Consider the following 27,424-nt stretch of genomic DNA (forward strand, 5'->3'; position numbering starts at 1 on the left):
ACCACGTCTACTCCACGATTAAGACCACGATTTCGATACAAAGTGGCGCAAATTGTGATGAACAACATTCACAAAAAATCTTCGATCGGCAACTGAATGGGCAATCGTGGCGTTCGTGGTGGTCGCACGATACTTAGGCCTAGTGGGAATTTGCTTTTGCAACTACATGCATGTTTTTCTCTTTTCCTTCTATTTTGCCCCATTTTCTTTGTAAATAAGATATCAGTCCGTATTTTGGGTTAATGATGATATTGTAAAAGCAGTTGGTAAAAGAAATCTCTACTTCATGCTTTTCAGCGGTTTTCCTTGATAAATCGTTGGTGAGAGTCGCGTCGTGGAGGTTCGGAAAGGGCGGGATGCCTGTTGAGCACGTATGGCGGCTCCCGCGTGCGTTGCTGTGACGACTCCGCCAAACTCCGCCCACATATTAGTAGCGACCTCCAACTGCAAATTCCTTAGCTGCGGTAGCAGTTAGCCGGCTCCCCCCGCGCCGCCGGTGCACACGGCACTGCTGGTCCGTCCCCCCCCCCGATGAATGAACAGGTGTGTAGGGTTTCAGCTACGTGTGGGAAACCGGGATATCAACAAAACTGTGCTTTGTGTGGGCATGCACGTGTCCCGTGGGCGTGATATTGCCAAAACCTGACATTGAGACCAATTTGTAGTCGTGATAATTCATAAGCACAATCTTTGGTACCGTTTTGAAACGGAACGCTACACAGACCATAGTATACCCGACACTCAACAGGTTGGACCTAGTACCTGAGTAACAGTATTACATAACTGAACAGCAGGTCGGCGGTGCATGGGTCGGACTCGGATCGGCGGCATCGTCTCGTGTATTTTGCCTTGAATGTACTACAACTTTCAGGGCTCCAAGACAGGACCGAGTCACGCTTGTGAGGAATTGAATATTTCTACCCAGTGTCTCAGTGATATGTCTTCAACGTCTTTACTCCAGATACTGCGCGGCATAACGTTCTCGTAAGTCGTACGAACAGTCAAACTTGCATTTGATCAATGGTCCCATGCACTGAGTTTTCCGAGTTGCTCGGCAGCTCGGTTTGGTTTGTTGACATAATTCAGAGCTCTAATTTACATGCAGTTGACGGGCGCGGGCGGTATCCACTGAAACCAAGGCCGGCCAATTTTCGCGTGGATCGTGGACTTTGACTCCAGCTGCACGTTTCAGTTTTAACAGTAACACTCGAACTTTCCGAGCTCATGTTCTTTGTCGCTGTATAAAATCTTGGATTGGTAATCACAAAGCTGCCAGTGAAATCATCTGCTAGAATTACCCCTGAGCCGCTAGTCGTGTGCTCTTCACTTCCGTCTCGCTCGTGATCTTGTGGGTGCGTGAACATGGCGCGAGTTTGTGTCTCCAAGGTGCTGCCGGCTCTGCTCCTGATTCTCGGGCTTAGTCTAGCAGTGGCTCTTGCTGGTAGCACTCCCACCTCGACACTGTCTCTCCTCAAAGACAACCTGAAAGTCGTCAATATGCCCCTGGGAGACTGGCTTGAGATTATGATCACAAATGTTGTGAGGTTTGTCGCTTCGCAAACTGTCCTCACGATAACTGTATTTGCAGTGGGATGCTACGTTGCAAAGTATCTCTACGGTGTCTTCTTCTTGCCCATGAATATTATTCGAAGACCTGGAGATGTCGGCTACATTTTGGATGGCAAAAGGAAGAGTGAGGTTGTGAACGAAATCCGGAGGAGAAGGAAGGTGGGGCAGTTGCCACCACTCTTCCCAAATGGATGGATCCCACTAATAGCATCATGCAACTTGAAGAAAGGAGACGTGGAGTACATCAGCGCTTTTGGTAAGCATCTCATTGTGGACAATTGCAATGTCGTTCGGGTTGGCAATCATTTTGATAGCCAGACTCTGAAGAAGTAGTTCATGTAGCAGTTCACATGATAAGCTGGACTGAGCTATTCTGGTTGATCGATGATTCAGTGAACAATCAAAAACATTCATGTTTTTTTTTTTCTGAAATATGCAAAATATGTGAAAATTTCCACACAGCAAAAGTTTCCGCTTTTACAGCATGCACAGACCAAAGGCATAGAACCTCTACATTTATGTAAGTACCTCTACACCAGCTGTAGATTGCTCACGTTCAGTATTTTCAAATTATGTTATTAAGGCCTGTTCACAGATTGGAGAATGATAAACAAGATGTTGTGATGTTTGAACATTCCAGTCACATCTGATAGAAAACATATGAAGTTTGAAAATACTGTAAAACATGATATATTCGCGGCATGAAATTTTCACGAATTGGAGCCGACAGCCTTTTTCGTGGCATGAAATTTTCGCGAATTGCCACTGGCGTTCAATGCATGTAGTGTAGACAAAAACTTTTGCATGCATTTTAATTTCGCGAATTTCGGCACTTGCGAAATTCGCAAAATTAAAATGCACACCAAAATTCCTCGTTTTACAGTATACAATCAACCTCACCACAGCCAACCTTGCATAGAAGTCAAAAGATTGGCAAAGATGAAGAAAAATTCTACCCCCTGTGCGTAGAATGGTTTTATTGTGCTAGTTTGATTTGCATAGGATGAAGGATTTCCTCCTTTTAGTGAAATTGACAGTATTTAATGCGAGTGTTTGCACTATAGTGTGCATGTGCACAACTGAATTGCATTCAACCACAGGCACAGCTATAAAGGCCTTGGCAATAAGCGACAAAACGTCGCTGCAAACTTCATACGAAGTGTCCTAAACTTTTCACATCTGTCTGTGAAATAGCATCCACTGATGAACCAACTTGTATTTTCTCTTCCTCGCTAGAAGTTTCGTTTTCTTTCTTTCTTTTTTTATAGAAAGGTGATAGCTGTACAGCTGTAGATCTGTTTCTTTTGCATGGCTGCTGTCAATTTGTTGAAGTCTGTCCCCAAATTATTTTTTTAACCAAATCTTACACTAAAAATGTTAATTTTTTTTATTAGAAAGAGGTTTGCCATCCAGTTGTGGTGCAGTATTTTAAATGTCTTTTTTTTTTTCAATCTTGGAATCCAGCTCTTATTCGAATGTTCATATCATTTTTGAGTGGTTTCTATACAGATCTATAGGATTACATTCTGTGACAGTATAACATTACTTTCTTATTTCTTGCTCCTATTCCCAAAGCAATAACTTATGAAAACCAGGCTGTTTCCACGTGTGAGCCAACCAGGTCTGTCAGCTATGTGCGTTGAATAAACCTCCCAGTGACTGAGTTTAACATTTCCGCTGAACCTCTGTTTTTTTTACCCCCTCCTCCTCTATCCCCCCCCCCCCCCCCCCATGTTCAGAATTATGACTAGGGCTGATCGAAGGTACAACAGTTCATTAGAGGTAATAATATTGCTGAGCACTGCAGAATTTGAAGCTGTTGATATTGCTATGCAGCCTTGATTGCTTGGTGCTAATTGGTAGTCCGTGGCCACTGAGAATGATCAATAAGGAAACATTAATTTCTGTGAGAGAGAATGCACAAAAATACTCCAGCAAACAAAGGAATATAAACGCAGTTGAAAATTTGTTATCACTCTCTAGACTTTGTATCATGAGTGAGTGGAATTTTTACAGCAAGTTTCTGGTGTCCATCAACAAAATTATGTCCATTCATTGCATTGTTCTTGCAATAATCTAAATATGATATGAGAGCTTTCATTACCATACAACTAGGGCAGGGATTCGCAATTCACTGAATTGAAATTCCAGTAGGTTAGAATTTAGACCATAAGTTGTTTTCTATCCATTTTCAGAAAGAGAGAGAAAAAAGTTCTCTTCAGTATCATTTGAATACTTTTTTTTTTGAGGGGGGGGGAGGTAGGGATTAGAAGGCAATTTATCTGTCATTGCTACCAACTTAACTACTGGTTATGCTTGAAAAATGATTGCGATGCCACTTGTCTATTTCCCACGAGCTTTAGTTTTTACAGCAATAATCTTCAACTCGTGTCGATTGCCAGCTATAATAGTACCATGGTGTACATTGTAGATTCGTATTTCCACCATTTGTAATTGGAATCAGGATCCATTTAGATGGATGATAGGACCAAGGAGGATTACAGTATTATTGCATATTATATACCTCATTTCTAGAATCCTCTCCTCTGATTGGTTAAAAGGGGAGTCATGAAAATAGCTGTGCCGTATTTTTTAGTTACGGTACCAGTACTGTGATCGGGGCCCAGGCACAGTTAGTAAAAGGTTTGGAGACAGTCGCAACCCCGTACACATAGATCGCTCATATGGACGCACCAATGATACGACCGCCGCGCATTTGATCAGCGTGCTGTAAAAGAGATTAGTGGACTGGTTTGGAGACAGTTGCAACCGCGTACACTGTACACCTGTTACAAATTGTATATTATGATCACTCATGTACATGTGAGTGTACGTACGTACCAATGATACGACTACCGCGCTGTCGATCAGCATTGATTACGAGTGTTGTAAAAGAGACTAGAATCTCTATTTTCGGTATATAAAACAAATAATGACTGCTTGATATTCGGGGCACAGTTAAATTATGTAGGCCCTCGGTGATGTGAAAACCGTAACCATGCCCTCAGCTTCGCTTTGGGCATGGTTACGGTTTTCACATCACCTTGGGCCCATAATTTTAACTGTGACCCTCATAGCAGTCATTATTTGTATACTGTACCATACTACCAGGGATACCAGTTTGTTACAGGGCAAGTCCAAGATAATGTCCCCTCAGATGCTCAAAATTCATCTTGATTTAATCAAAAAGTTATTGATATCATGTTGTAGCCAAAGAGTTAAATCATATATTTCCAGCAAAGAAAATATTGAATTATGCAAATTTATGCAAGAAATATGGCCTTGATTTGCATAAATCAAAAACAAACCTTACGTATGGGACAAATTATAAATATTCATCTAAAATCAGTTGAATTTGTCCTTGACCTAGTTCCTTTATGGACATGACCCCTGTATGAGCTTGTATAATCTGCAATTGGTAAGACAAGGTCAGCACATTAATTATGCAAATTATGCACTTTCCCAGAACAAAGTGTCCCATACGTAAGGATTTGAGTATGTTTTTTTTAGTTTTTTCTGAAGATTTTTAACATTGACCAATCATACTTTAGGAAGTTCTAATTTATTCATTTCAACTCCAGATTAGCAAAACTAAATGTGGAAATTTAATTAGTCCTTCATCTTATAACTAATTAAAGTTTGCTTACGTATGGGACAAATGCCTTACGTATGGGACATTACATGCAAAGTGAATGGGAAAAATGCCTTTTGACATGGATGCTATATGTCCTTACATTTGTTTGGTTAATGGTTATCTTTGCACCTACTCTGAAGGATATGTCTATATATCTGCCTCTCCTACTCAGTTGACCTCAGGGAGAGTGTAAGAACAGCATTATTGAGTCATTCTATGATTAAGAAAGGACAATAAAGAATATTCATTTGGGCAATTCCGCAGTTAGGTGGACATGCCATGGATAAAAGAAATGTGCCTCTTTATCTTACGCTTTAATTTAGGTATCAACTAATGCCATGGATGTTCACCAATCACTAAGGTCTTTCAAATTCAGTAGATTTTATTTTTCGTATTTATTGATTTTGCGAAATCTAAAACCATCATTTAAAATGTACATGTGGGACTGGGGATGCTGAAATTCACTTAAATGCTAATTACAGTGGGTTGCTTTGAAATTTTTTCCTCAAATTTTTGCTAAAAGGTAAAAGATGAATACATTTGAATACTCCAGAAGTCATGTGACATTTTGTCGATTACAAAAGGGTGAAATGACCTGCGGAATTACTCCGGACAAATGTAACGTTACTAACCGTAACGTTACTAACCATGCATTTGGGGGTCTAGCTAATAAATTATCGGTCGAACTGCTAAAAATATTTGCATGAACATTTGTCATGATGCAATAATTAAAATTAATGCAACACTTTGTTTGAAGTAACTTGAAATTTTGCACACTTTTTGTTACAAGACATTGATTTTTTTGTCATGTCCTTTTTTCGTAACGTTACTAACCAGCCCTTTTAGTTGCCATAGTAATTCTAATATTTATTGGATTGTACTCATTCTTTTCTATATCATAGACCTGGGAAGGATGAACATGTTTTAACATGATTTTGACTTGAAATGAATAAATGGTGATTTAGTAGTAAAAATAAATACATGTATCTAAATTTCTTTAAATGTAACGTTACTAACCGCGGAATTGCCCACTTATACTTGTATTTTCTTATTTTCATTACAGGCTGTGCAGCTGGTCCTAAATTAACATTCCCCGTTAATATTTTGATATTGGACATTTTCTTAATTCAGTTATCATTTTCAACTTTACCTCTCTACAAAATGACTTTGTCCAAGAGAATGGGATTCTCTGAGTGTCATTTTAGGTGCAGTACACTGTTCAGCATGTACTACAGGTTGTACAGCCTCAAAAGGGAAATCAAAACAATTGTGCTTATGGCGCTCATCAATGACAACATTATAGGTCTTACTGAAAAGAAAAATCACTTAAGGTGACAGGAGGTAACTTTGTCATTACTAGAGTTGATAGCAAAGGAAAAACCCTATAAGAATACTTTTTATTTTGATATGATTGTTAATATTTCAACTGCTCACCCTCAGAATATGTCATGACTTATCAAGGTCATGAACATGATTTCTGAAAATCCTGTAAAATGAAGACTATTGTTTACATTTGCCGTAAACCACAATATCAATACTGGTTCTGTGGTTGGAGTGCTAAAAACACAAATTACACAAACAAATAGGGAATTCAATATTCTTTTCTATTTTGTGTTTGAAGAGACAGACCTGCTCTGAGACACCTTCATCTACTCATACTTACTTTGTACCCCACATCTACACAATTATCAACATACATTGCAATCTGGTAGTGTATGATCAAATGAGGTTATTAGAATTTATTCAAAATGGTAAGTTGCAGATCAGTGAGTTACTTAAGTGTTTCAAATCTAGATTTGAATGTGCAAATGATAATCTTTCCTGTATCACTACACAAGCATGTATGTATGTACAAAGTAACACAAATTTTGTCGTCTTTGGTTTCATAGACATGAAGCCAAGCAATTTGAAAAAAAAAAGCCAGCATTGGTACATACATTCTTCTATCTCCTTAAAATCTAAAACTTTCATTAAAATTTGATTGATTTTGCAGTTCAGCTGAAATTCACATGGCAAAACATGATGATTACAGAGCAAAATAAAGTACTCTTGTTGTTGTTGTGTTTTGTGCTGCATTTCAAACAATTATAAAGCTTTATAAAAACTTAGACAACTTGCAAGAAAGCCTAGAGCTACTGAAAGTACCCACTTCAAACTGTATTTGCAAATTACATTGTACATGACATTTGATTCTAAAGTTGAAATTATCAAGACTACAAATTAGTTAGTGTACATGTACATGTATGCTATATCAAGGTCGCAAGCTAGAATTCGCTCATTCTTTTTTTCATTTGATAAAGAAATATTGACTAGAGTATTACAAATGGGCTAGAAATAGAGTGTCAGTATATACTATATCTGTATGTGTAGACATCATGAGGACAGTGTTAACGCATGACGGCATCCAAACTAAGACATTTAATTGTAAATTAGTAATTACTTTTATTTGTTTTATTTTAGCTTTTGCTAGGTACCTGAACCGGGAAAGTACCCACTTAGAAGTCTATTTCATTTGTTACATGTTGTAGTATGATTTGTGGAACTGAATATGACACTATGGGGAAATTTAAAGTCATTCCCGTGAATGCATTTGTGCACTAAAGACAAATGTCCCATACGTAAGTTGAGCCATGTCCCATACGTAAGGTGTACTTTCGTTAATTAAACCAACTTCATGAAAATATGCTTTATTCTTTTGCAGTGAAACTTTGCTGAAAGATACTTCAGTATTGTACCTTTCTTCACTTCTAAACAGAACTTGATCAGTAAGGCACTTTCAGAGAATTTTCAGTTCAAACTTTATTTTGAAAAATCCAGTTTTTCTCTGGTCCCATACGTAAGTTGCCATATTTTTCTTAATAAAATAATTAACCCAAGGTCAAATGACATCAAACTTAAACACAATATTCTTCTCAGGGATACCAGTCCTCCTGATGATTAACAGTAAAATCCAAGTGCTCCTTCATTACTTTTCAGAGGTTTGAAATCTCTGAATGTCCCATACGTAAGGTGCGCGATATCTTGGACTTGCCCCACAGCAAGAAGATTTGTTGTACGCATAGTTTAAATTGTGGTCCCAATGAAATACATCGGGTACTATGGTACAAATTTTAAAGAGTTGTGTTGTCATTTTTGCTGCTTTCATAGTGTACAAACATGTAATATCTATGTGCCACCAACAACACTTGTCATAATATGATTAAGAGAGGATGAGGTATGACAGATTAAGATCCCACATGTGGAGGTTAGTACTGAAATAAAGCAAATTAATCTTCTGTAATCGTACTGGAAACCAAGCATGAAACAAGTACCGGTATTAACTTTTAGTGCAGTCAACTGGGTTTTTTTTTTTCCAAAATTGTGGTTTTCTCCCAAACCCTAAACACCAAATACCACAGTTTGTCTCTGTGGGGACAGTGTTTCCGCAAGTTTCATCAGATGCAGAATGTTGTTAGCACTGTAGTTGCGCGGCAGAAAGATGAAACTGGTGATGAATGGGGCCATGCTTCCTTCTGCCTCTCAATTGACTGAATCAGGTGTGAGACCCTGCACATGGTGCACCCATGCGTTGTTGTGCCCACTGGAGCTTGACTCTTGATTGTGTAGATTATTGCCTAGCAATTTCATTGTTTCCGTCTGAAAGAAGGAATCCAATTGGGAAGAAGACGAACAATAGCTGGATGTCACTTTCACCCCTGGGACTATGAGCTTATGTAAGAGTAACAATTCATGAGGGACTTGCTAGCCCTCTTCATGGAGAAAAGACCAGTAAACTTCAAGTTCTTGTCTCATGGAATTCAAAATAAACATCACTCAAATAGAGCATATCATGTGCTGATTTTGTTGTGTTGTTGTTTTTTGTGGGGGGGGGGGGGGTGGGGTTGGGGCATACACTTGTACTTGCCCACATTACTGAACTTGGACCATTATTTCTGTTAAATTATTGAGGGTCTTTGGTTACTTTTCTCTTTTGTGCCCAGATGCCTTTTTTTTAGTAGCCTGAGCCATTGTCCAAGTACATTGTAGGCTACATTTAAAACTCTGCCATGTTTTGAAGATCAGCACATGTACTCTGACATACATCATACGGGTAGTTCCACTTTGCAGACCTACTGAGCAGTGTAAAGCACTATCTCACTCAGCAGGACACAGGAAACATTGCTGTTTAAAATAGAATGCACCTGTGAAAACAGTGACATTATTTGATCATCTTTCATAACATCATCTTCACCCCCTGCAATTCTCCATATCGCATATAGCCGATATCCAGCACTATTTGCTATCGAAAGCAAAAATTCCCTTCAAAGTACCCGGATGTGCTGGGAAGGTACCCGGATGTGCTGGGAAGGGTACTTCCGGTGCTGGCGCGCTTGTTGGCGATGGATGCTTTCTTGCTTTTATATGACAGCTTCGTTGGCTTTCCTGGCGAGTGTCTCGAGTTCTTGTCGTTTCACAGCATTCCGAACACCAGGACTGTTCAAAAATTCTCTCAGTTGTGGCACTGTCATTCCCTGAAATTCATCCATGATGAATGTGTGAACAGTTCAGAAAAAGAACGATGATACTTCGCACACTTTCATTGAGGGTATAACGTTTCAAAGTTGTTACCGGAAGTGAGCTTCCCAGCAAAAATACCCAGATGTTGATATCGATAGCTGATATCACGGTATATCGGCTATATGTGATATGGAGAATTGGAGAAGAGAATTCACAATTTCCCTCAAAAGATCTTATACATGTAGTGCCTGTAAGCAACAATTACATTTAGACCTGTGCAAGCAAAGACAAACAGTAATCTGTAAAGCATGGTCAAATGCACAGCTGGAGGTTGATTCTTGTGTCCACATGGAGCGAAACTACGAGTGGGGAGCCACCTGTGGCTCATGGATAGAGCATTTATAAACCCTGAGATGTCTTGTGGTTGTAATCATCGACTAAACTTTAAGATTGCTAACTTTCGAAAGTGTCCACATGGTGCTAAACTACAGGCTAATCATCAAGAGTTAAGTTTCAACCTAAACTTAAAGTTTCGGAATAGCGTGTAAACATAACTATACTGTGTCCACCACATCGTTCAAACAAATTTGGTGCTATCTGCTGCCCCAGGAGAATTCAAGTGCACAGGGTATACAGACCATTCCTCTATTTCAGTTGTGGGCACATTGGTATAATAGTACAAGGTATTGACTCAGTGCCTGGAAATGGACTTTTGGAATGTCTCCTAAGTAATTTACCAAAGAGTCAACAGCCAAAAAAAAAAAGCTGTGTAGGGGTCTAACTTCCGGTGCTACATTGTACGTCACTGCTCAGAAATTTATGATACTACTGAGCAAAGTAGTTTGTTTTCAGTATAACAAAGTGGTCCTTGGAAAGGTTGCTATCTTCGAGCATCAGTGATTCTTTTACATTGTACAGAAGTACTCTAAAACGGTCATGGCACAATGCTGTGACCATTTGTTACCGATCATCACAAAACCAAAAATAGAAATAAAAAGGTCATACCCCTTGATTTAATACATGAGAACTCAAAAAAGGTGAAATGAGTCAACCATGTCAATTTTTGTTTTTCCATTTCTGAAAGAGCTAAATTCTTCTTCTACATTATTTGTTAAGTTTGGTATCAGAAAATGAATGGGAAAGTAGGTTTTCAGCAGTTTTTTCTACAACCCTTTTATGGTAGTGTGATAATGTCCTACTGAAGGCCCCTTTTAATTTCTTGTAAGTCCAGGCACAAGCTCCTCATTTTTAACCCTAATAACTTTTGAGAGGATAACATTTTGCTAAGACTACTTTGGAAGTTGGCATTAATGGTAAACAGAATGTGTTGATAGGGCACGCTCAATTTCAGCTCAATCTAATTGAAATCCCTTCATTGTTGTTACTACAGTGCTTTAAATCCTGTCTTTGGTCCCATTCATCGTGACGCTAGCTCAGCTTGATAAGATTAAGCACTTGAATAGACCATATATTTTCGATAGAGCCTTTTTCTCTACCATTCACTTCACACTTTACCAGAGTATGTGCTTTCTTTCCAATAGTGTAAAACAAGGAATGTTCGCGTGCATCTTGATTTCGCAAATTTCGCGAGAGCCAAGATTTGCGAAATCACATGTAGAATGCAGTGTATGAAAGGTCTTGTCTACACCAAGGAGGTACAAACCTAGTACCTCCTTGGTTAGAGGCAATTCACAAAAATTTCATGCTGCGAAAAAGGCTGTTGGTTCCAATTTGCGAAAATTTTATGCCTCTAAAATAATGTGTTTTACAGTATTGTTATGTTAGGAGAGTCCATTTGAATCGAGCTATATCATATGCCATTATAAAGCTTAGATTCTGCTCTTTCCAAATTTACCCTTAAGTGACCATATCTGGCGACTTTTTGTTGGTTTTGCAGTACAGGACCACACATTTAGAATCCCGATCATCTGGGGTAAACAGGGAGCGTTTTTTTACTGGTCATGCCAGACCAGTAAATTTGGCAATTCCTAAAAAATTACTAGCCTGACAGTGATTTTTACCTGTCAGCGACTGTCGGACCAGTGCCAGTATTGAGCGTTAATGCACACAATTATTGGTCTGTATGTCAAGGTGACAGTGGGCGACCACAGTGGAAGTGATCGTCACTGGGCCTTACAAGGTTGTGTTTATGAGAGTATGAAGGGCATCCTAACATGCTGTAATCGAAGCAATTAAATATTTATCGAAGCATGTCCATGAGGAATGTGTGATAGAAAAAAAAATAGTGAAGAAAGTGTGTAACTCAATGGAATATGTACCGGTACTAGGTAAAATGAAATGATACATGTAGGTAATCCTATTTATCATGGTCAGCAAAGTTATAGCAAGCTTATTAGTAGAGCAGTGAGGAAAGAATCGCAAAGCTGTGAACTTTATGGTTAAAATAGGACTTTATACAGTACAATGTAGCAAGTGTAGCAAAGGCACTGTATCACCATCAACCAAAATATTGCTTTGAGGCAGCTTTGTTTGCTGTTGGAAGACCCGCTTTAAATGTACTTGACAGAGATACCAAGTAATTGTGCAAATGTTCAGCGTCCCTGGGAAAATATGATATCCAAAGCTTATTGCACCTTACATACCAGAATGACAATAAAATGTTATTTCATTATGACAAAGAAGTGTGTTTATGCCATATCAAACATACACTGTAATTGTAACTACTTCCTCATAACTGCTTGTAAAAGTACACAAAGTCCTCGAATGGCAAATTTGTAGTAATTTTGAGGTTTTCCATGACCCAGAAATTGTTCTGTAGAATCAATAGAGGGAATTCATGATACAGTGCTCACCCGTTAACCCGGAACCGCTTTAGCGGGAACCCCGCATAAGTGTAACAAAACTTGATGTAACAAATATTTAACATGTTATTTCCACCGCTTAATCGGAACGATGAACCGCTTTATCGGGACAAATCTGGCTGAAACACTTCCATGACCTGTGTATTAATGTCTAAAAATTATAGGGGGGTTCACACGTACACCAATTAGCGGAATACAAATCTCGAGATTTGCGTCGCGATCGGTATCTCGAGTTTTTTGCACGTGTGGACAGAAAAAACCCGAAAATTAGCGCGATAAGCATCGCGATGCTAATCCCAAGAAATTTTGCGCTAGTTCCTCAATTAGCAGGATAATTCGCCCCGTGCTGGTACGTGTGAACGGTCGGGATTAGAATCTCGAGTTTTTATATCCCATCATGCAATGGCGCACATCATAACAGCGAGGCCTCTGCGAAGGACAAAGGGAAGTGCGCACAGGTAGTGATAGAGAAGGGCGCTGTGTGACCCAGTTTGCAGGCTTTGCTGTTATCTCGATCGGCAATTAGCGGGATAATTCTGTATGTGTGGATGCTTGCAAGAAATTAGAGATTCCGAGCAAGATCGCTATCCCGCTAATTTGGAGCGTGTGAACGGTTGCAAAAAATCTCAAGATATGGAGCGCGATCATCATCCCGCTATTTTGTACGTGTGAACCCGGCTAATAAGAAAATCCTTTGAAATAATTGCAGAGATGTCATTTCTTTACCAGAAGGATTTTTTTTTCCTAGCCAGTTCCGATACATTTATATGCCAACTGCAATCACATTTTTGCCATTAGACAGTGAGATGTTAAGCAGAGACGGTCTTTATCGAGCGTCGTGTTATCGTGCGTCGTTAGCTTCTCCTCATGCACTTAATACACTTTACTATCTTCAGCATCGAATATTAGCCCTCATCCCTCCTTCCAGTAGATGTCTGTCCTCTATCTATCTACATTTATATCTTTTTATTTCTCTACTTCAAGCAAGATATTTTCCCGGTACGAAATTTTTGCGAATAGGACGGTCATTTTCGCAGCATGAAATTTTCATGAATTGCCACTGGCATTAAATCCGTAGATATGGTTAGTGTAAACGAGAACTTATTGCGTGCATTTCAATTTTGCGAATCTTGCCTCTACAAAATTTCGCGAAAATAAAATACATGCGAACATATGTGGTTTTACAGAATGCTCTGCCTGTCTATTCATCTATCTGTATCATTTTCTCTCAGTTTCCTTTGGTTCCTTTCCATCTCCCATCCCTCCCTCCCTCATCCAAATAGAAGATGGATGCAGGTTGCTGGTTCATGAGGCAACAAGTGATGCTTTATTTTCATCACCTTGGTTACGAGACCTGTTAACAGTCTTTGTTCTTGAAGACAGGTTTCAAGGTGAGGTCAAATGGGGTTCCATTGATGCAACATGTACAGTCATTCAGAGGCCTGATGGCATTTAAAACATAGAAAGTACCGTACTGCTTTGAGAATATCTTCGACTTGTGTAAGCTCATTCCCTTTTCTACTATGCCCTAAAATGAATTTACTTGTCACTAGTAAACATAAGTGATGCTATGCTGCAATTGTAGTCTAGCTTCAAGGAGTCCTTCTCACTTTCCATTGTACATGTTGATGCTATTGATGGTTAGATAGACAGATAGATAGAAGAAAGAGGGAGAAAGAGTGAGTGTAAAGAGCATTCGCATTTTATGCTCCTTGCAGAGATGAAAATAATCAGAGATTTTTATAACCAAGACCAAATTTGGCTGTAGCTCTTTAGTTCAGTTAGTTCGTAATGATGGAATTAGTGTGTATTTCCTCACCACTTTTCCTGAGACGTAGACTAATCGACCCTGAGGAATGGAGTGGTTCATTGACTGGCACTGAGTCAAAAGGCAATTATGCAATCAATGTTTGCCAGTGATCCCTGTAGGTAAACAGGGCCATGGGGGATGGTCATCAAACACAAGACTGCTCATCTTACACGTACAAGCCAGCATTATTAGCTCCATTGTGGACCAATTGTTTCGGGATTTCAAGGGTATTCATCCAGCAATGTACGCATGTACAGCCCAAGCCCTCAGTCCCAGTGATACGAGCATGTTCTCTAATTTTCTGGCTCCATACAGATACATATTGTAACAGCTTCTGTGTGTTGTAAACGGGCAGGAAAGTCCATTCCAAATGGCTGCAGCCAAGTTTCACTTGAGACTCGGTCATTGAGAGGTTTTCAGCATTTAATCATGGCAGTACACTGGGTTGACATACCATCACATACACTGTTGTAACAAGAAGGCCGCAATAAGAACACAACGTGTAGTGTGATTTCCCTTTAATACTCAGATTTATTCATTGTCTGCAATATACTATGGTAACCCAGTTATGGCCACTGTTTCATACTGTAATGTCAACTCTTCTGTCAAAAAGTAAATCCACACGCCAACCTTGAGAAAGATTAAGTTTTGAGATACAGAGAGTGTACATGTATGGAATGTTTTGTGGACATGCATTGTAAGCACTCCAATGTAGTGTATCCGTGTGGTTATCCCCTAAAATCCAAGTATATATTAGATCAGACAATCATGACCCACATTCAAGAACTAACAACTTTCATCAAGAATCTTTGTCTTCATGAAAATAATATTTGATATGATATCAAAAGTGCTATGAAGGCCATCAGATAGGAAATTTGGCAATGGTACTACAGGAAACAGAAGTAAGATATCATTATCGTACAAATCTGTACTAATATCAATCCACGAGGGACTACTCTGGTGATATGGTGGGTGTCACCTCTTGTCTATTTCTGCTCCTGAGAGCCGCTAACAGGGATCCATAGTCCCACATTGATGGCACATTGATATGTCATTGAAATCATGTTTATTTGGATGACAATGTACAGTAGCAACCACAGCATCTTTCCCCAGGAAAGTCATTGTTAGTGATTTTGTATAATATGAGACTAAAATTATATGATGCAAAAGATCCATGTCGTTCTTCTTGATTTCACATCAAAACGGGGAAATTTATTTGGGATTTGTGTAATAGCTCCCTTTGAGATTCAAATTTTAGTGATGGCTTCATTGCCACTGATTATTTGAGTATGTGGGGCATGGAATAGCACCGTTGGTTTCGTGAAAGCATGGGAAGCATTGGAATTCCATTAATTTCTATTCTGAACTCAAACTTTCTGTTCATCTAATCTTTTTTATACTGCTAAAGCCAACTTGAATGAGATGTGGAAAGTTCTGTCATTAATGCATGAAAGTGATGACCTCAGAATTCTACATTTGCATGTTTTGTAGTGCTATTTATAAGCTACCCAACCGTGACAATGAAAATCGTATCTGCAAGTACGGTAAAATGTTATTGACGAAAAGAGGAAGTGAAAAGTTAGATCTTCTGTGTGAGCTCTATACCCCTTTCAGCTACTCTCTTGGCTCGGGCCAGGCCCGAGCTAAGTCGTAAAACATTGAGTTTTAGAATGGGTCGGGCCAAATTGGCCCGCGCCAGGCTCGAGCTATTTTGGCGCTGCTGTAAGCTACCACCGTGTGTGGGCCAAGCTTGGGCCTGGTGCCGATTGAAGAGTGTGTGAATGATAGCAGCGCCATGCAGGCTCGGGCCAAAATTCTTTGCGCAGTCAATGGGCACAATTACCTGGCCGTTCTCCGCCGAAGCTCACATTCAGTTACATGGTAGCTATCACTTACTTGGCGGAGTTCGTGAATAGGTCATTGTAAAATTGGCACCGCTCTGCTATAGACTAGTATATTCAGCACAACTTTAACTGCTTGGCGCAGGCTAATTTAGCTCGGGCCAGGAGCTGGCCAAAAATGCATGAGTATACCGAAAGGGATGAGTATCACAAAATTTCATGCATAGAACTCTTCCAATATTGTTCATTCCCTGTGTTTGTGCAGTCCCTGAAATGCTGCATCTAATGACGCTGAAAAGTGAAAAGGTTTTTCCGTCTTAAATAGTTGTATCGAAAGCAAAGTATGTTGTTTATTCATGCATTGGATACCAGTCTGTAAAAGGTATTATCATGGCTATAAAAAGAAGAAAGAAGATAGAAGAATGACATCTCAAAACAAACAGCAAAAAAGAAAAAAAAACAAACAACATCAACAATTACAGCTACAGCTTTATACAGAAGTAACAAACAAGGAATATATTTAAAAAAATTGTTGGTTAAAGTAAGAGGGTTATTAATGACTGACTGCCACTAAAGTACACTTGTAACTCAACGAGATGTTATCCATCTAACTACCATAAACAGCACATGTAGCTGTCATAATCACACGCCCTATCCATATTTTTTGTTTCTGAACACACCTCCTGCCAATCTGAAAGAGACTGCTTGAATACAAAGACTGAATGTATAAAACTCAAACCCATGTTACTCCCAATCTGTTGTCGAATGTCAGAACAGATAACCTTGGCCAATGAAATCACAATCACAAATTCATTTTCTCGTCAGGAGATGAATTCTGGCATTTAAAAAAAGTAAATTGAAATCACTCAATTCACAGTACAGATTATTCTGTGTATTAAATTATCTACCTCAATGATAGGATTCAGGAGATAGAGCGTGTACCAGACCAGCACCTACGTATGAGTAGATGGTGGTGTAGGTTGATGCATCATAGCTGCTACTGGTTGACATGGCAACAAGGGTTAGGCCATACCTTTCAAGAATTCACAGTCATATCATGGTTCCTAAGGCACCGCCTGTAAGGATTTTTCATTCTCACAATGAATTTCAATCACCAGTCTAAATCTTCAATCCAAACCAGTTTTCTCTTGCACGTACTGCTAGGTAACTGCTCTGAAATATAGATGAGACAGAATCATCCCTATTGTAGGCACGTAAATGCTTCTAAAGTAAAGGCAAATAATAGGTGGGTACAAATCTTGAGATTGTATTAAAATCTCAAGATTTTTGCCTGTGTGAACACAGAAGTTCCACAAATTATCGCAGTGAGCATCGCGATGCAAATTCCAAGAAATCTTGGGCTTATTTCTGAATTATTGCTATAATTCACCATGCAGTGACTGTGTGATTGCTGGAGCAAATGCAGCAAGGGAACAGTTAGCAAGAAGACCCAATGCCATTTTGTGACTGGCGTGGGACATTTCAAAATTCATTGAGGAATGTAATGGGTTCTTCAGCCATATAAAAAAAGCATGGGAACTTCTCCATGTCTTGATATAGGGCCTCTAGAGATATGTATTGATGCTGGAATTAATCCTCCATTATATTCATGAATAATCTGAAGGTCAATGGGTTCTTTTGGTGTATACAGTGGACGTTTGTACTCACAAAGGTGCCTTTGTACTTGAGCACACTTCATTTGTAAAGGATTGCCAATAGGTAAGCATTTTTTTTTCTTTTTAAAGCCAAGGTGGTGGTCTAAGCGTGGGATTTCACGGAGCACGCGAACGATTTGCGAAGGACGCGAATGACAAAATCCAGCATTCGCATTTTGGTCTGCAAAAGCTCGCCAAACGAACGTGAGGGTTCGGAAGCGTCGTCAATTGTTCACGAATGTCGTTTTTACTTTGGCGAGAATTTCAAAAAAGTTTGAAATTTTCTGCGAACCTTTTCCGCACACTTGGTCGTGATTTGCTCGTGAATCGTTCTCGAAAGTGTCTTTAAAGCCTCGTCGTATGCGCAAGACCTTCGCAAGACACGCGCGATGTTCGCAAAATGTTCGTGAAACCCCAAACAGACTCCGAAACTTTGGAGAACGTCTCGCGTATGTCACGCGAAATCTGCGAAGTTTTTCCGATCATTTTCGACGTAATCGCAAACTGTTCGTGTACCTTTTGAGACATTCTCGCGAACGTTTAGCGCACGTTTGGGGGATGTATGACCTATACGTTTTCTACAAATAAAAATCGTAGCATACACCTAAACATCAAACAATTATTAACAACTATACTAACAAAAGAAATTAAAGGCCAGCAAACAGAAAGAAATGTTTGATATACAGAAAAGAATCGCAGAATACACTTAAAATTAATCTAAAATATGTAAAATTTCATTTGAAGTATAAAGATTATGTGTTGGAGGAACTGCAAAAAAAAAAAAAAAAAGATCAAATGCTTTACTAATGGAGATACGCCCTAGGAAAAAAAATGTAGGCAAGCACACGATAGAGAAATGATAGAAAAAGAAAGGAGAAATAGAGGAAAGAAAAAAGTTGAAAATTTTTCGTTGTTCGCATTTCCGTCGCGTGTTCTTCGTGTACGTAACATGCTGTACTTTAGCAATGATACACACGACATTCGCACATACGTCGTGGAAACTTCGCACAACTTGCGCAAGAATAGTTTTCGGCTTCATTGTCGGAAAACATTCGGAGAAAAACTTTTCCGAATGTTGGATTTTGCCATTCGCGTCCTTCGCAAATCGTTCGCGTGCTCCGTGAAATCCCACCCTAAAGGGCCAACCACCGATTTGTTGTTTTGACAATTGAACCAGTTTTTTTCAACCAGTTTTTTTATTCAACCGTATCAAAATTGTTGTGAAATGCAGAGATTGGCAGTGAGTACGGGTCACCAGGTAATTGTGTTTAGTCGTCCAACCATTCATCTTTTTGCAGGTGAGAGATTCAGTTTAAGTTTTAAAGACTGTGTACTTTCAGACTATAAACTCTCATTGGCCGGGAATTGTGAGGTATTCAGATATAAGATGGGATTGAAAGCTGTGAAGCTGTGATATGAATAGGGGGGCTGCCTTCGAATACCACTGAAAGAGAACACTCAACTGGTGTACCATGTACCATCACTTTGATTTTGAACTTCTTTAAAAAAAAAAAGATCTCTTTTATATATTTCCTAGAGATTATAAATCTATATATGTAGGTCTATGTATGCCCTTCTGAAACATAAAACTTTCATTTTTCAAACTATATATTTTTTTCACTGTTAATGTACTGTAAAAGTGGAAATTTTCGAGCATTTCATGCTACCAGACGCTAGCTCAAAAATAAAAGCATGCAAATATTTTTGCATGTCTTATGTTCCAGTAGGTGATGTCCTGATTTCATGGAATTAAAAACATGCAAAATCCATCTTGCCCAGTCGTGCGCGAAAAATTACTCATGCGAAAATATCCACTTTTACAGTAAGACAAAGAGTGATAAGGCAAATGTCATAAGAGCTTCATGTTTATTGTAAAATCATGAAGATAGCTCCATGATGAGATGTATGATTTTTGTTTGTGTGCATGTGATGTGGCCATCAGCTAATGCTAAATGGATATTAACTGATGACAGCATGGTTTGGTTCAGTGGGACTTATACAACGTACTTCAATTTCATATTGTACCCACAAATTTTAGGCTCTGATCCATCACCATTGTGATTCATCACAGCCATGAGCAGCACACGATATTCCACAACGGCAAATAATGCCAGCTCTAACAGTATCCTCAGAATGATTGCTCTGCAGTACATGTCTGCCATATGGCAATGGCTATTTTTAGTTTGGCGTCATACTAATGTGCAAGTACCGTAATCTTCAGTAGGAAAGTAGCTTTCAGTAACGTCTACTGCAGAGCTACGAGTAAAATACCAAATATATCTAGCATACCTGTCAGTGCATTTAATGCAGCCTAGTAAATACGGCCCTCAGGTACAATTGTATTTGTATTGATGCAGGACTTGACATCAGTTGTGGCCTAATGGACTGGGGCTACCAAAAATTTAGATCTGTCTTCCAAACTTTAAAGGGACTGTACAGTACTGGTTGAGGTAAGGATTCAGGTTTATAACATTCCTAAGTGAGATAATGAGAAATCTCGTATGAAATATGAAAGAACATGTAATTTTAAAAAGGATTCATCGTTAATTTGATGAAAATACAAGGTTTTCAAATGGCTGAGATATCAAAAAAAGTGATAATGATAAAAGGCGACAGGCCACGCCTTTTATTAGGACCTCTTTGTTTCACCTCATTTTTTGATTTTTTATGTCTCGGCCATTTCAAACCGATTTTCATCAAATAAACTTTTGATTCCCCAAAGAAGTGCATGCTCTTTGACACCTCATAGAGTGGTTTCTGAATATCTCGCAAAACGTTAAAAGCTAAATCCTCACCTCAACCAGACCTGTACAGTTTCTATAACATTGTTGTTGTTTTTTTTTTTTTCAGCAGGGTAGTTCTGTCAGTGGCTACAAACACTGTTATGCTCAGAGGCCCTGTGACACATTATACCTCACAAAATATGTACATAATGCAGAAGTTAAACCTTTTGATGGCCAGTTGCATGAGCAACTACTATAAGATTTAAAGTGGATTTTTATATATCCTTTTATATCAGGCCAACAAAATTTTAAATCTAGAGATTTTAGTGGCCAAAATAGTCCAACAGATGAAAAAAGTTTAATGTGTACATGTACAAACTAGCTCTGTATTTAGTTTCTTTTTCTCTCTCTCTCTCTACTATAGTACAAACGGTAATTGTACAATGAGTGATGAGGTAAAGGTGTCTCACTATTTCAGTTTCGAAGCCTTAATCAAATGCTATCTTGCACGTAGACACTGTTAATATTTAGCCAGGGGATGATGCGGTCAGGGCATTATCGTGTGGCCCAAGAAATTCCAGATTCCTCCGTGTCCTTAGTATGGGTGGGGGTGGGGCTAAATAACAAACATGCCCTCAGAAGGCACTACAGTTGTCTCTTGTTATCTAATGTTTGTTATAGAGATCATTTTGTCATTTCTATTTTGATACAGTAAAGTTAATTAATAGCCACGCTCAAGATGGATTTTCAGTATCATTTAGCGCATTTTCTTTGTCATCCGAAAACATTTGCTGAAAATTTATGGAACATTTCTGTGGTTTTACATTTCCTCATTGCTCTCTTAGTCTATTTCCAATGATACTTTCTCATTTATTTTCAATTTCCATACGAGTTTCAAGGTAAACCTTTGTTGCCTTTCTATAGTCCTTTTTACACTTGTGTTTCTTAACCCTGTACTTTCTCTGACCCAGGACTATCGCTAGTCCCGTACCAATTTTTTCAGCTTTTTACACTCGCCAATAAATCCCGTACTAAGCTCTTGTCCTGGGCTAAGGAGAAAACTACCTTTTTACACTCTTATTTCTTAGCCCCGTACTTTCCAAACCACATGAATATTCATGATTACGCTGTGCACTGTACAAGTACACGCATGCACCGGCAGCACTTGATTACCTCGTTTCTGAATGGTCAGTGGGGGGGTTGGACTTCGTCTCCGTCGCTTAGCCCAGGATTATTTTTTCGTTCTGTTTACACTCGCTTGCACGAGAAAGGGCGTATCTTGCGAGGAGAAACACCCGTCCACAGAATTCCCCTGAAACAAATGTGACCCGCTACAACAAAATGGTCCTAAAGTCGCGCACGGTCAAAGCCGTGAAAATCGAGTTTGAAGTCAAAGCATCAAAATCGGTCAAAACTTACGATTTTCTGAATTTGACATATTATTAGAGTCTGACATGTCTTCTATCATCTGTCGAAATTTTGAGGCAAAATGATGAAAGGAAAGACCCAAAAATAGCGTTTTTCTGGGTCATGTTTTTTGGCGTTTCAATGAAGCAGAAACTGGTTCGAACATTTGGATTGAGCGCCACAGATAGGCTCCGCCCCTAACAACGACCAGAGTGATCTCATTAGTCAGTTTGCTGCTTGCCGCTAACCGAAGCGTGAAGCTCGCACACTCCCCAGTCGACTGGTGCGTGCTGGCGGGGTGCGCTATGCCCAGCCGCTTCTCCTGGCATCCTGGTCACTGATTGGTCGGTGAGTAGACCGCCGACCCTGTGTTTGAATGAGCATTTTGGGGGTTGCTAGGGCTTACCTTCTATTGTCCGGAGGAGAATCGCAAGGAGAACTTTTAGGGCGCTTTTCTCGAAACAGTGATTTCCCAGACGTCTCGACATGCTCTCTTTTAAACATCGATATCTCCGCAGCCGATTATTTTTATAAGATGTGTTATATATCAATTTAAAGCAGAAAGATTAGGGAATTGTGTCATGCAATTTTCAAATAATCGACCTCGCCCGACTTTAGGATCATTTTGTTGTAGCGGGTCACAAATACTGACCTCCCACAAGATGACAGGGGAAATCTAAACAAGGGTGTCTCTCACCCTCCGATGAATTAGTATAAAAGATCAACACTCATTTCGTCTGGCGTCTTCGGATGTCCTTCTGAGGTCCGTCTAGACAGGGGAACTCTTAATGGGTATAAGAGAGAATTTACAGAAAGTGCAGTTTCCTAAAAAGTGAGAAAAGAGGATTTAAAGGACAAGTCGACTTTCATAAGGATTGAGAGAATGCAGCAATATTAGTAGAACATATCAGTGAAAGTTTGAGGAAAATTGGACAATCCGTTCAAAAGTTATGAATATTTTAAGTATCTCCTCAGTCCCTGCTGGAAGAGAAGACTACTACAGTGTATGATGTCACATGCGTACAACTATATAATGAAAATAAAAGGAGAATTTCACAAAACTTTACTTTTTGAATAAAGTGCACATTTCTTCGACTTGCTACCGACGTATGTTAAGGGTGATATTATTCCCCCTGCCTTCTGAAAGAGAGAAGTCGAGTGTTCTTTTGTTATGCGAGAAAAATGGAAATATGTTGAATTTTCTTTATTCTTTCTTTATATTGTTGTACTCATGTGACATCACAAGCTATAGTAGTCATTTCATCCAGCCTAGACTGAGCAGAAACTTCAAAAATTCATAACTTTTTAATGGATTGTCCGATTTTGCTCAAACTCTCACTGATGTGTTCTACTAATATTGCTGCATTCACTCAACCCACATGTCTATGAAGGTGAACTTGTCCTTTAAATGATCATCGGGTGAGAATGATCAGGGCGTTAAGGTGCCTAGTAGCAGCTTAACGCCCTTTATCAATTCTAAGCCGACAAGATTAAGGTCACTCGGGCGTGCTGTGCAGAACTATCAATTTCCAAGTGAAAGCAGCGCCGGTCTGAAAAAACTATGGTCCAGTAAAACTGCTAATACAGTACTCTCCGCGTAATCGGGTATCGCTTAAACGGGTACTCCGTTTAATTGGGTAGTAATGTCAAAATCAGTTCCAATGCACATTAAAATTACCTGATAATCGGGTTGCCTCTCCGCATAAATGGGTAAACAATTTTCTTGTAACCTAATTTCTACCCCCATTTTATCGCAGATATAACACTTTAAAAAATCATGCATGTCAAATTTTCCACGGCTAATTGCATTCTCTGCTTACCGTAAAGTTCCGTGTATAAGACGCACCCGTGTATAAGACGCACCCCTACTTTCGGGCCTAAAATTAAAAAAAAAAAAAATGAAAATTTCCACGCAAATATTGCGTGTGTCATACATATTATTTCAGCTCAAAATTTTCCTAGAATTCAGCATGTATTTGCTCTTTTTTTCATTTCCTTTTATACTTTCTTTTAACGGTATTCATCGGACAATGGCAAAATATGGAAGACGCAAAGTGCGAGACTTGTCTCGGTACTCACTTGCTATTGTTTCGCCTTTCAATCGTGGTACATGTGTCATGCATATCGTACTCATGAGTGTACAGTACGATCTTTTCTGTCATGCATAGCAGAGGGTGTCTCGCATATTGACGCAGGTCAGACTGGAAGGTTCATTACGAAAAATAAGAAAAACATCAACAAGTGTAGCAGAGGGATCATACGGCGAGACGTACGGTGCGTACGGTAATTACACTCACTGTTGTTTCGCCCGGAGGGATTACCAGTAACGTGTGTGTCTCTTGTACCATGCTTGTATGCACAGTGCTAGCCTTTTGCAAAAGGCAGCTCGCTATAATTTCAGCACACGTACACAGAGAGCAATGGACTTGCACACACAGTGCGCAACAGGCAAGCGCGCTACGATCTGATCGCTGTGTGCACGCGAGTCCATTGCAAAAGCCTCTCTGCAGCTGCTGCCTTTGCCAAAGGCTTGCTAGCTAGCTAGCTAGCTAGCTACAGTGCAGTGTAGCTATGCTGTCCTTGCTGGCCTCGTGAAATGAAGAGCAAACGAACGACATGGATATGCATGCATGCTTCACACATCGTTCATATTTACGGTGACATAGTGTCGATCCTACTCCGTATTTTACAGCTTTTGTCTATGGCCATATTGATACTAGTACATTGATAAGTTTTACGGTATCGGTAATTTAGTAATGATACCTGTACATCGCGTATTCCAGCTACTAGGTTGGCTGTTGGTAGCTTGGTAGACTGACATCGGTAGCATACAGCAGTGCCGTTACAGCTGTTGTCTATGGCCAGATTGATACATCGTTTCTTCTGCACAAGGCCGATGTAAGTTTATCTCGTATTTGCAGCTTAGGTGTCCAGATTGAAAGATCGCTCATTTATCCGCAAGTTTTAGTGATTGCTTACCTTCCAAACGTCGATTGCATGGGCATACATGGCCCCAAGTTGGCCTTATAAAATTGGGTGTACAAGACGGATTTTTTTCTGTGATTCGACTGTACCCGTGTATACGACGCATCCCCGATTTTCAATGTTTTCCGACGGAAAAATAGTGCGTCTTATACACGGAACTTTACGGTAATTTGCAAAGAAGACTGATCATTTGGGGAGTGATTAAACATAAAACACATGTACCAATACTGACCTGTCACACGTAAACGAACATTACACATGTAGCTGGCACTCACAACTTTGCATAGACAGACAGGAGTTGAACACACTTGCGCTCCTCCCTTGCTCCGCAACAACATTCACAATACGAGTTAAGTTTGAAACGAAAATCAGGCCATGCACCAGCTTGCTTTTCCCCAATCACTTGTAACCCGACATTCTATGTGACTAGTGCATGCAAAGAGACGTGTTCATTTCGGAAAACGCCTGCGTGTTAGCGAGGAGTCTATAGTCAAACAACAAAGTTTTCTAAAGACATATTTGTCCAAAGGAGTGTAAATTATTGCTCGTGACTGAGCAAGTGTAAGATAAATGTATAACGTGCCGTGCGAGCACGCGTGCTAAGCATACAGTATAGGTGTTTGATGCAGTGTACAATGCATGTACATACACATTGCGTGTGTCAATGTGAATGAGACGTGTTCTTCTGTTAATCGCGTACTCCGCTTAATCGGGTGAGAAACGCTCTGCCGAGCCTACCCAATTATGCGGAGAGTACTGTATCTCAATTTCTGTTATGTTTGAAGTCGCCAAATTTTGACTGTATTAGGTAGAGAAATGAATACTGTAAAAGTGGTCTTGAAATTTTCGCGCGTTTCGTGCAACCAGAAACTAGCGCGAAAATAGAAGCATGCAGATATTTTTGCTTGCCATATGTGCCTGTGCGTGATGTCTTGATTCCGTGGAATTAAAAACACGTGAAACTCTTCTTACCCGGCCAAGCGCGAAAAATTAGTCGCACGAAAATACAGTCAAACCTGTCTATAGCGGCCACCCAAGGGATACGGAAAAAGTGGCCGTTATAGACAGGTGGCCGCTATAGACAGGTAATCCAACTTTGTGTGCATTGCCTACATGTACATGTATCATCGTTGTATATACATGTACATTTATGTGTGTACGTATGCACACATATGTATCATGCATATCTAGAACAATGCCGGTGTTTATGAAATTGTTGCACAGTACACTAGATGTAGCATGTGCACAGTCATGAATTAGTGCATTATTGTGACTGAATAAGTGATGAATGCAACGGTCGCGATCACTGAATGTTGCCCAGAAATGACTGGCACGGCTAAAAAGCAAAATTATCAGCTCGGCTACGGCTCCATCGGGTTTTTGGCCGCTATAGACAGGTTAAAATCTACCGCGGGAAACAAAATTTGTGGCCGCTGGCCGCGTTAGACAGGTGGCCGCTATACACAGGGTCTTTAACATGGCTTTTCTCTCGGGGGGATTTTTCAGTGGCCGCTATAGACAGGTGGCCGCTATAGAGAGGTGGCCGCTAAGGCAGGTTTGACTGTATTTACTTTTACAGTTAGTGTAAAATGCAATATTTTGGCGGCACGAAATGTTCACGAATGGGAGCGGACGGCCTTAATTGCAGCATGATATTTTTATGAGTTGCCTCTAACATTCAGAGCACATGAAGGAGACCTTTAGCATGCATTCTAATCTCACGATCTTGGCTCTCGCAAAATTTGTGAAATTAGAATTAATGCAAACATTCTTTGTTTTACAGTACTCTCTCAGGTAAGACAAACTTAGAAAATTTGAGTGGGTCAATTAAAATGACACATTCTTGGCTATGGTTCCAGAGAATCCTATTCTGCAACTTTTTTGTGAGTTTTTGAGCTGGGTAGTCTCGAAGGAATTGTTATTCTTCCTCTTATTTCAGATCAAAACATTCTTTTGGGGGGCTACAAATATGTCAGATTGAAGAAAAAAAAAATCTCGACGGAAGAATTTCATGAATTTGAATAATTATGCAGTACCCGCTGTATGCTATAAGGATTAGAACAAACACCTGCTGTCGGGCGAAAGCTCAGTGGTCTAGTGGAGATGACACCTGTCCGGAGATCAGGAGGTCATTCGAATCCTGCACGAGTATGTACGCCACAATTTCTTTTATCATGGCTACTACTAAAACACTGATCAATTCAGTGCTTATTATACCCCCGCCACATGTAGTGTGAAGGGGGTATAATAGGAATCACCGTGATGTTTGTCGGGCGGTCGGTCGGTCTGTTGCAAAATCTTGCGTCGCGAACTCCTCCTACAGTTTTGAAGCAATTTAAATGAAACTTAGGGTAAATGATGATATTGAGGTATAGATGTGCAAGACATGTTTTTTGTGTTTGTCGGACAATGCGTTGCCATGGTAACCATAATTTTACCAAAACCTTGTGGATTGAATAACTTCCATAGTATTTAAGCAAT

At 39.7% G+C, this 27,424-nt stretch overlaps 1 protein-coding gene across 1 annotated transcript in view; it reads left to right on the forward strand.

Moving 5' to 3' along the window:
* Window positions 1-1,268: 1,268 nt before the first annotated feature.
* The window catches only part of LOC139741126 (cholesterol 7-desaturase nvd-like), a 43,723-nt gene continuing 17,567 nt past the window's right edge, over window positions 1,269-27,424 (forward strand). Inside the window, exon 1 of the mRNA XM_071651712.1 lies at window positions 1,269-1,825. Within this exon, the coding sequence (XP_071507813.1) occupies window positions 1,363-1,825 (463 nt within the window). The 5' untranslated portion in view covers window positions 1,269-1,362. The remainder of the gene's footprint in view (window positions 1,826-27,424) is intronic.

The sequence above is a fragment of the Diadema antillarum genome, unplaced genomic scaffold (assembly GCF_040938485.1).
Source record: "Diadema antillarum isolate AM-2024a unplaced genomic scaffold, OU_Dant_1.0 seq00000906_RagTag, whole genome shotgun sequence".
Taxonomy (NCBI): domain Eukaryota; kingdom Metazoa; phylum Echinodermata; class Echinoidea; order Diadematoida; family Diadematidae; genus Diadema; species Diadema antillarum.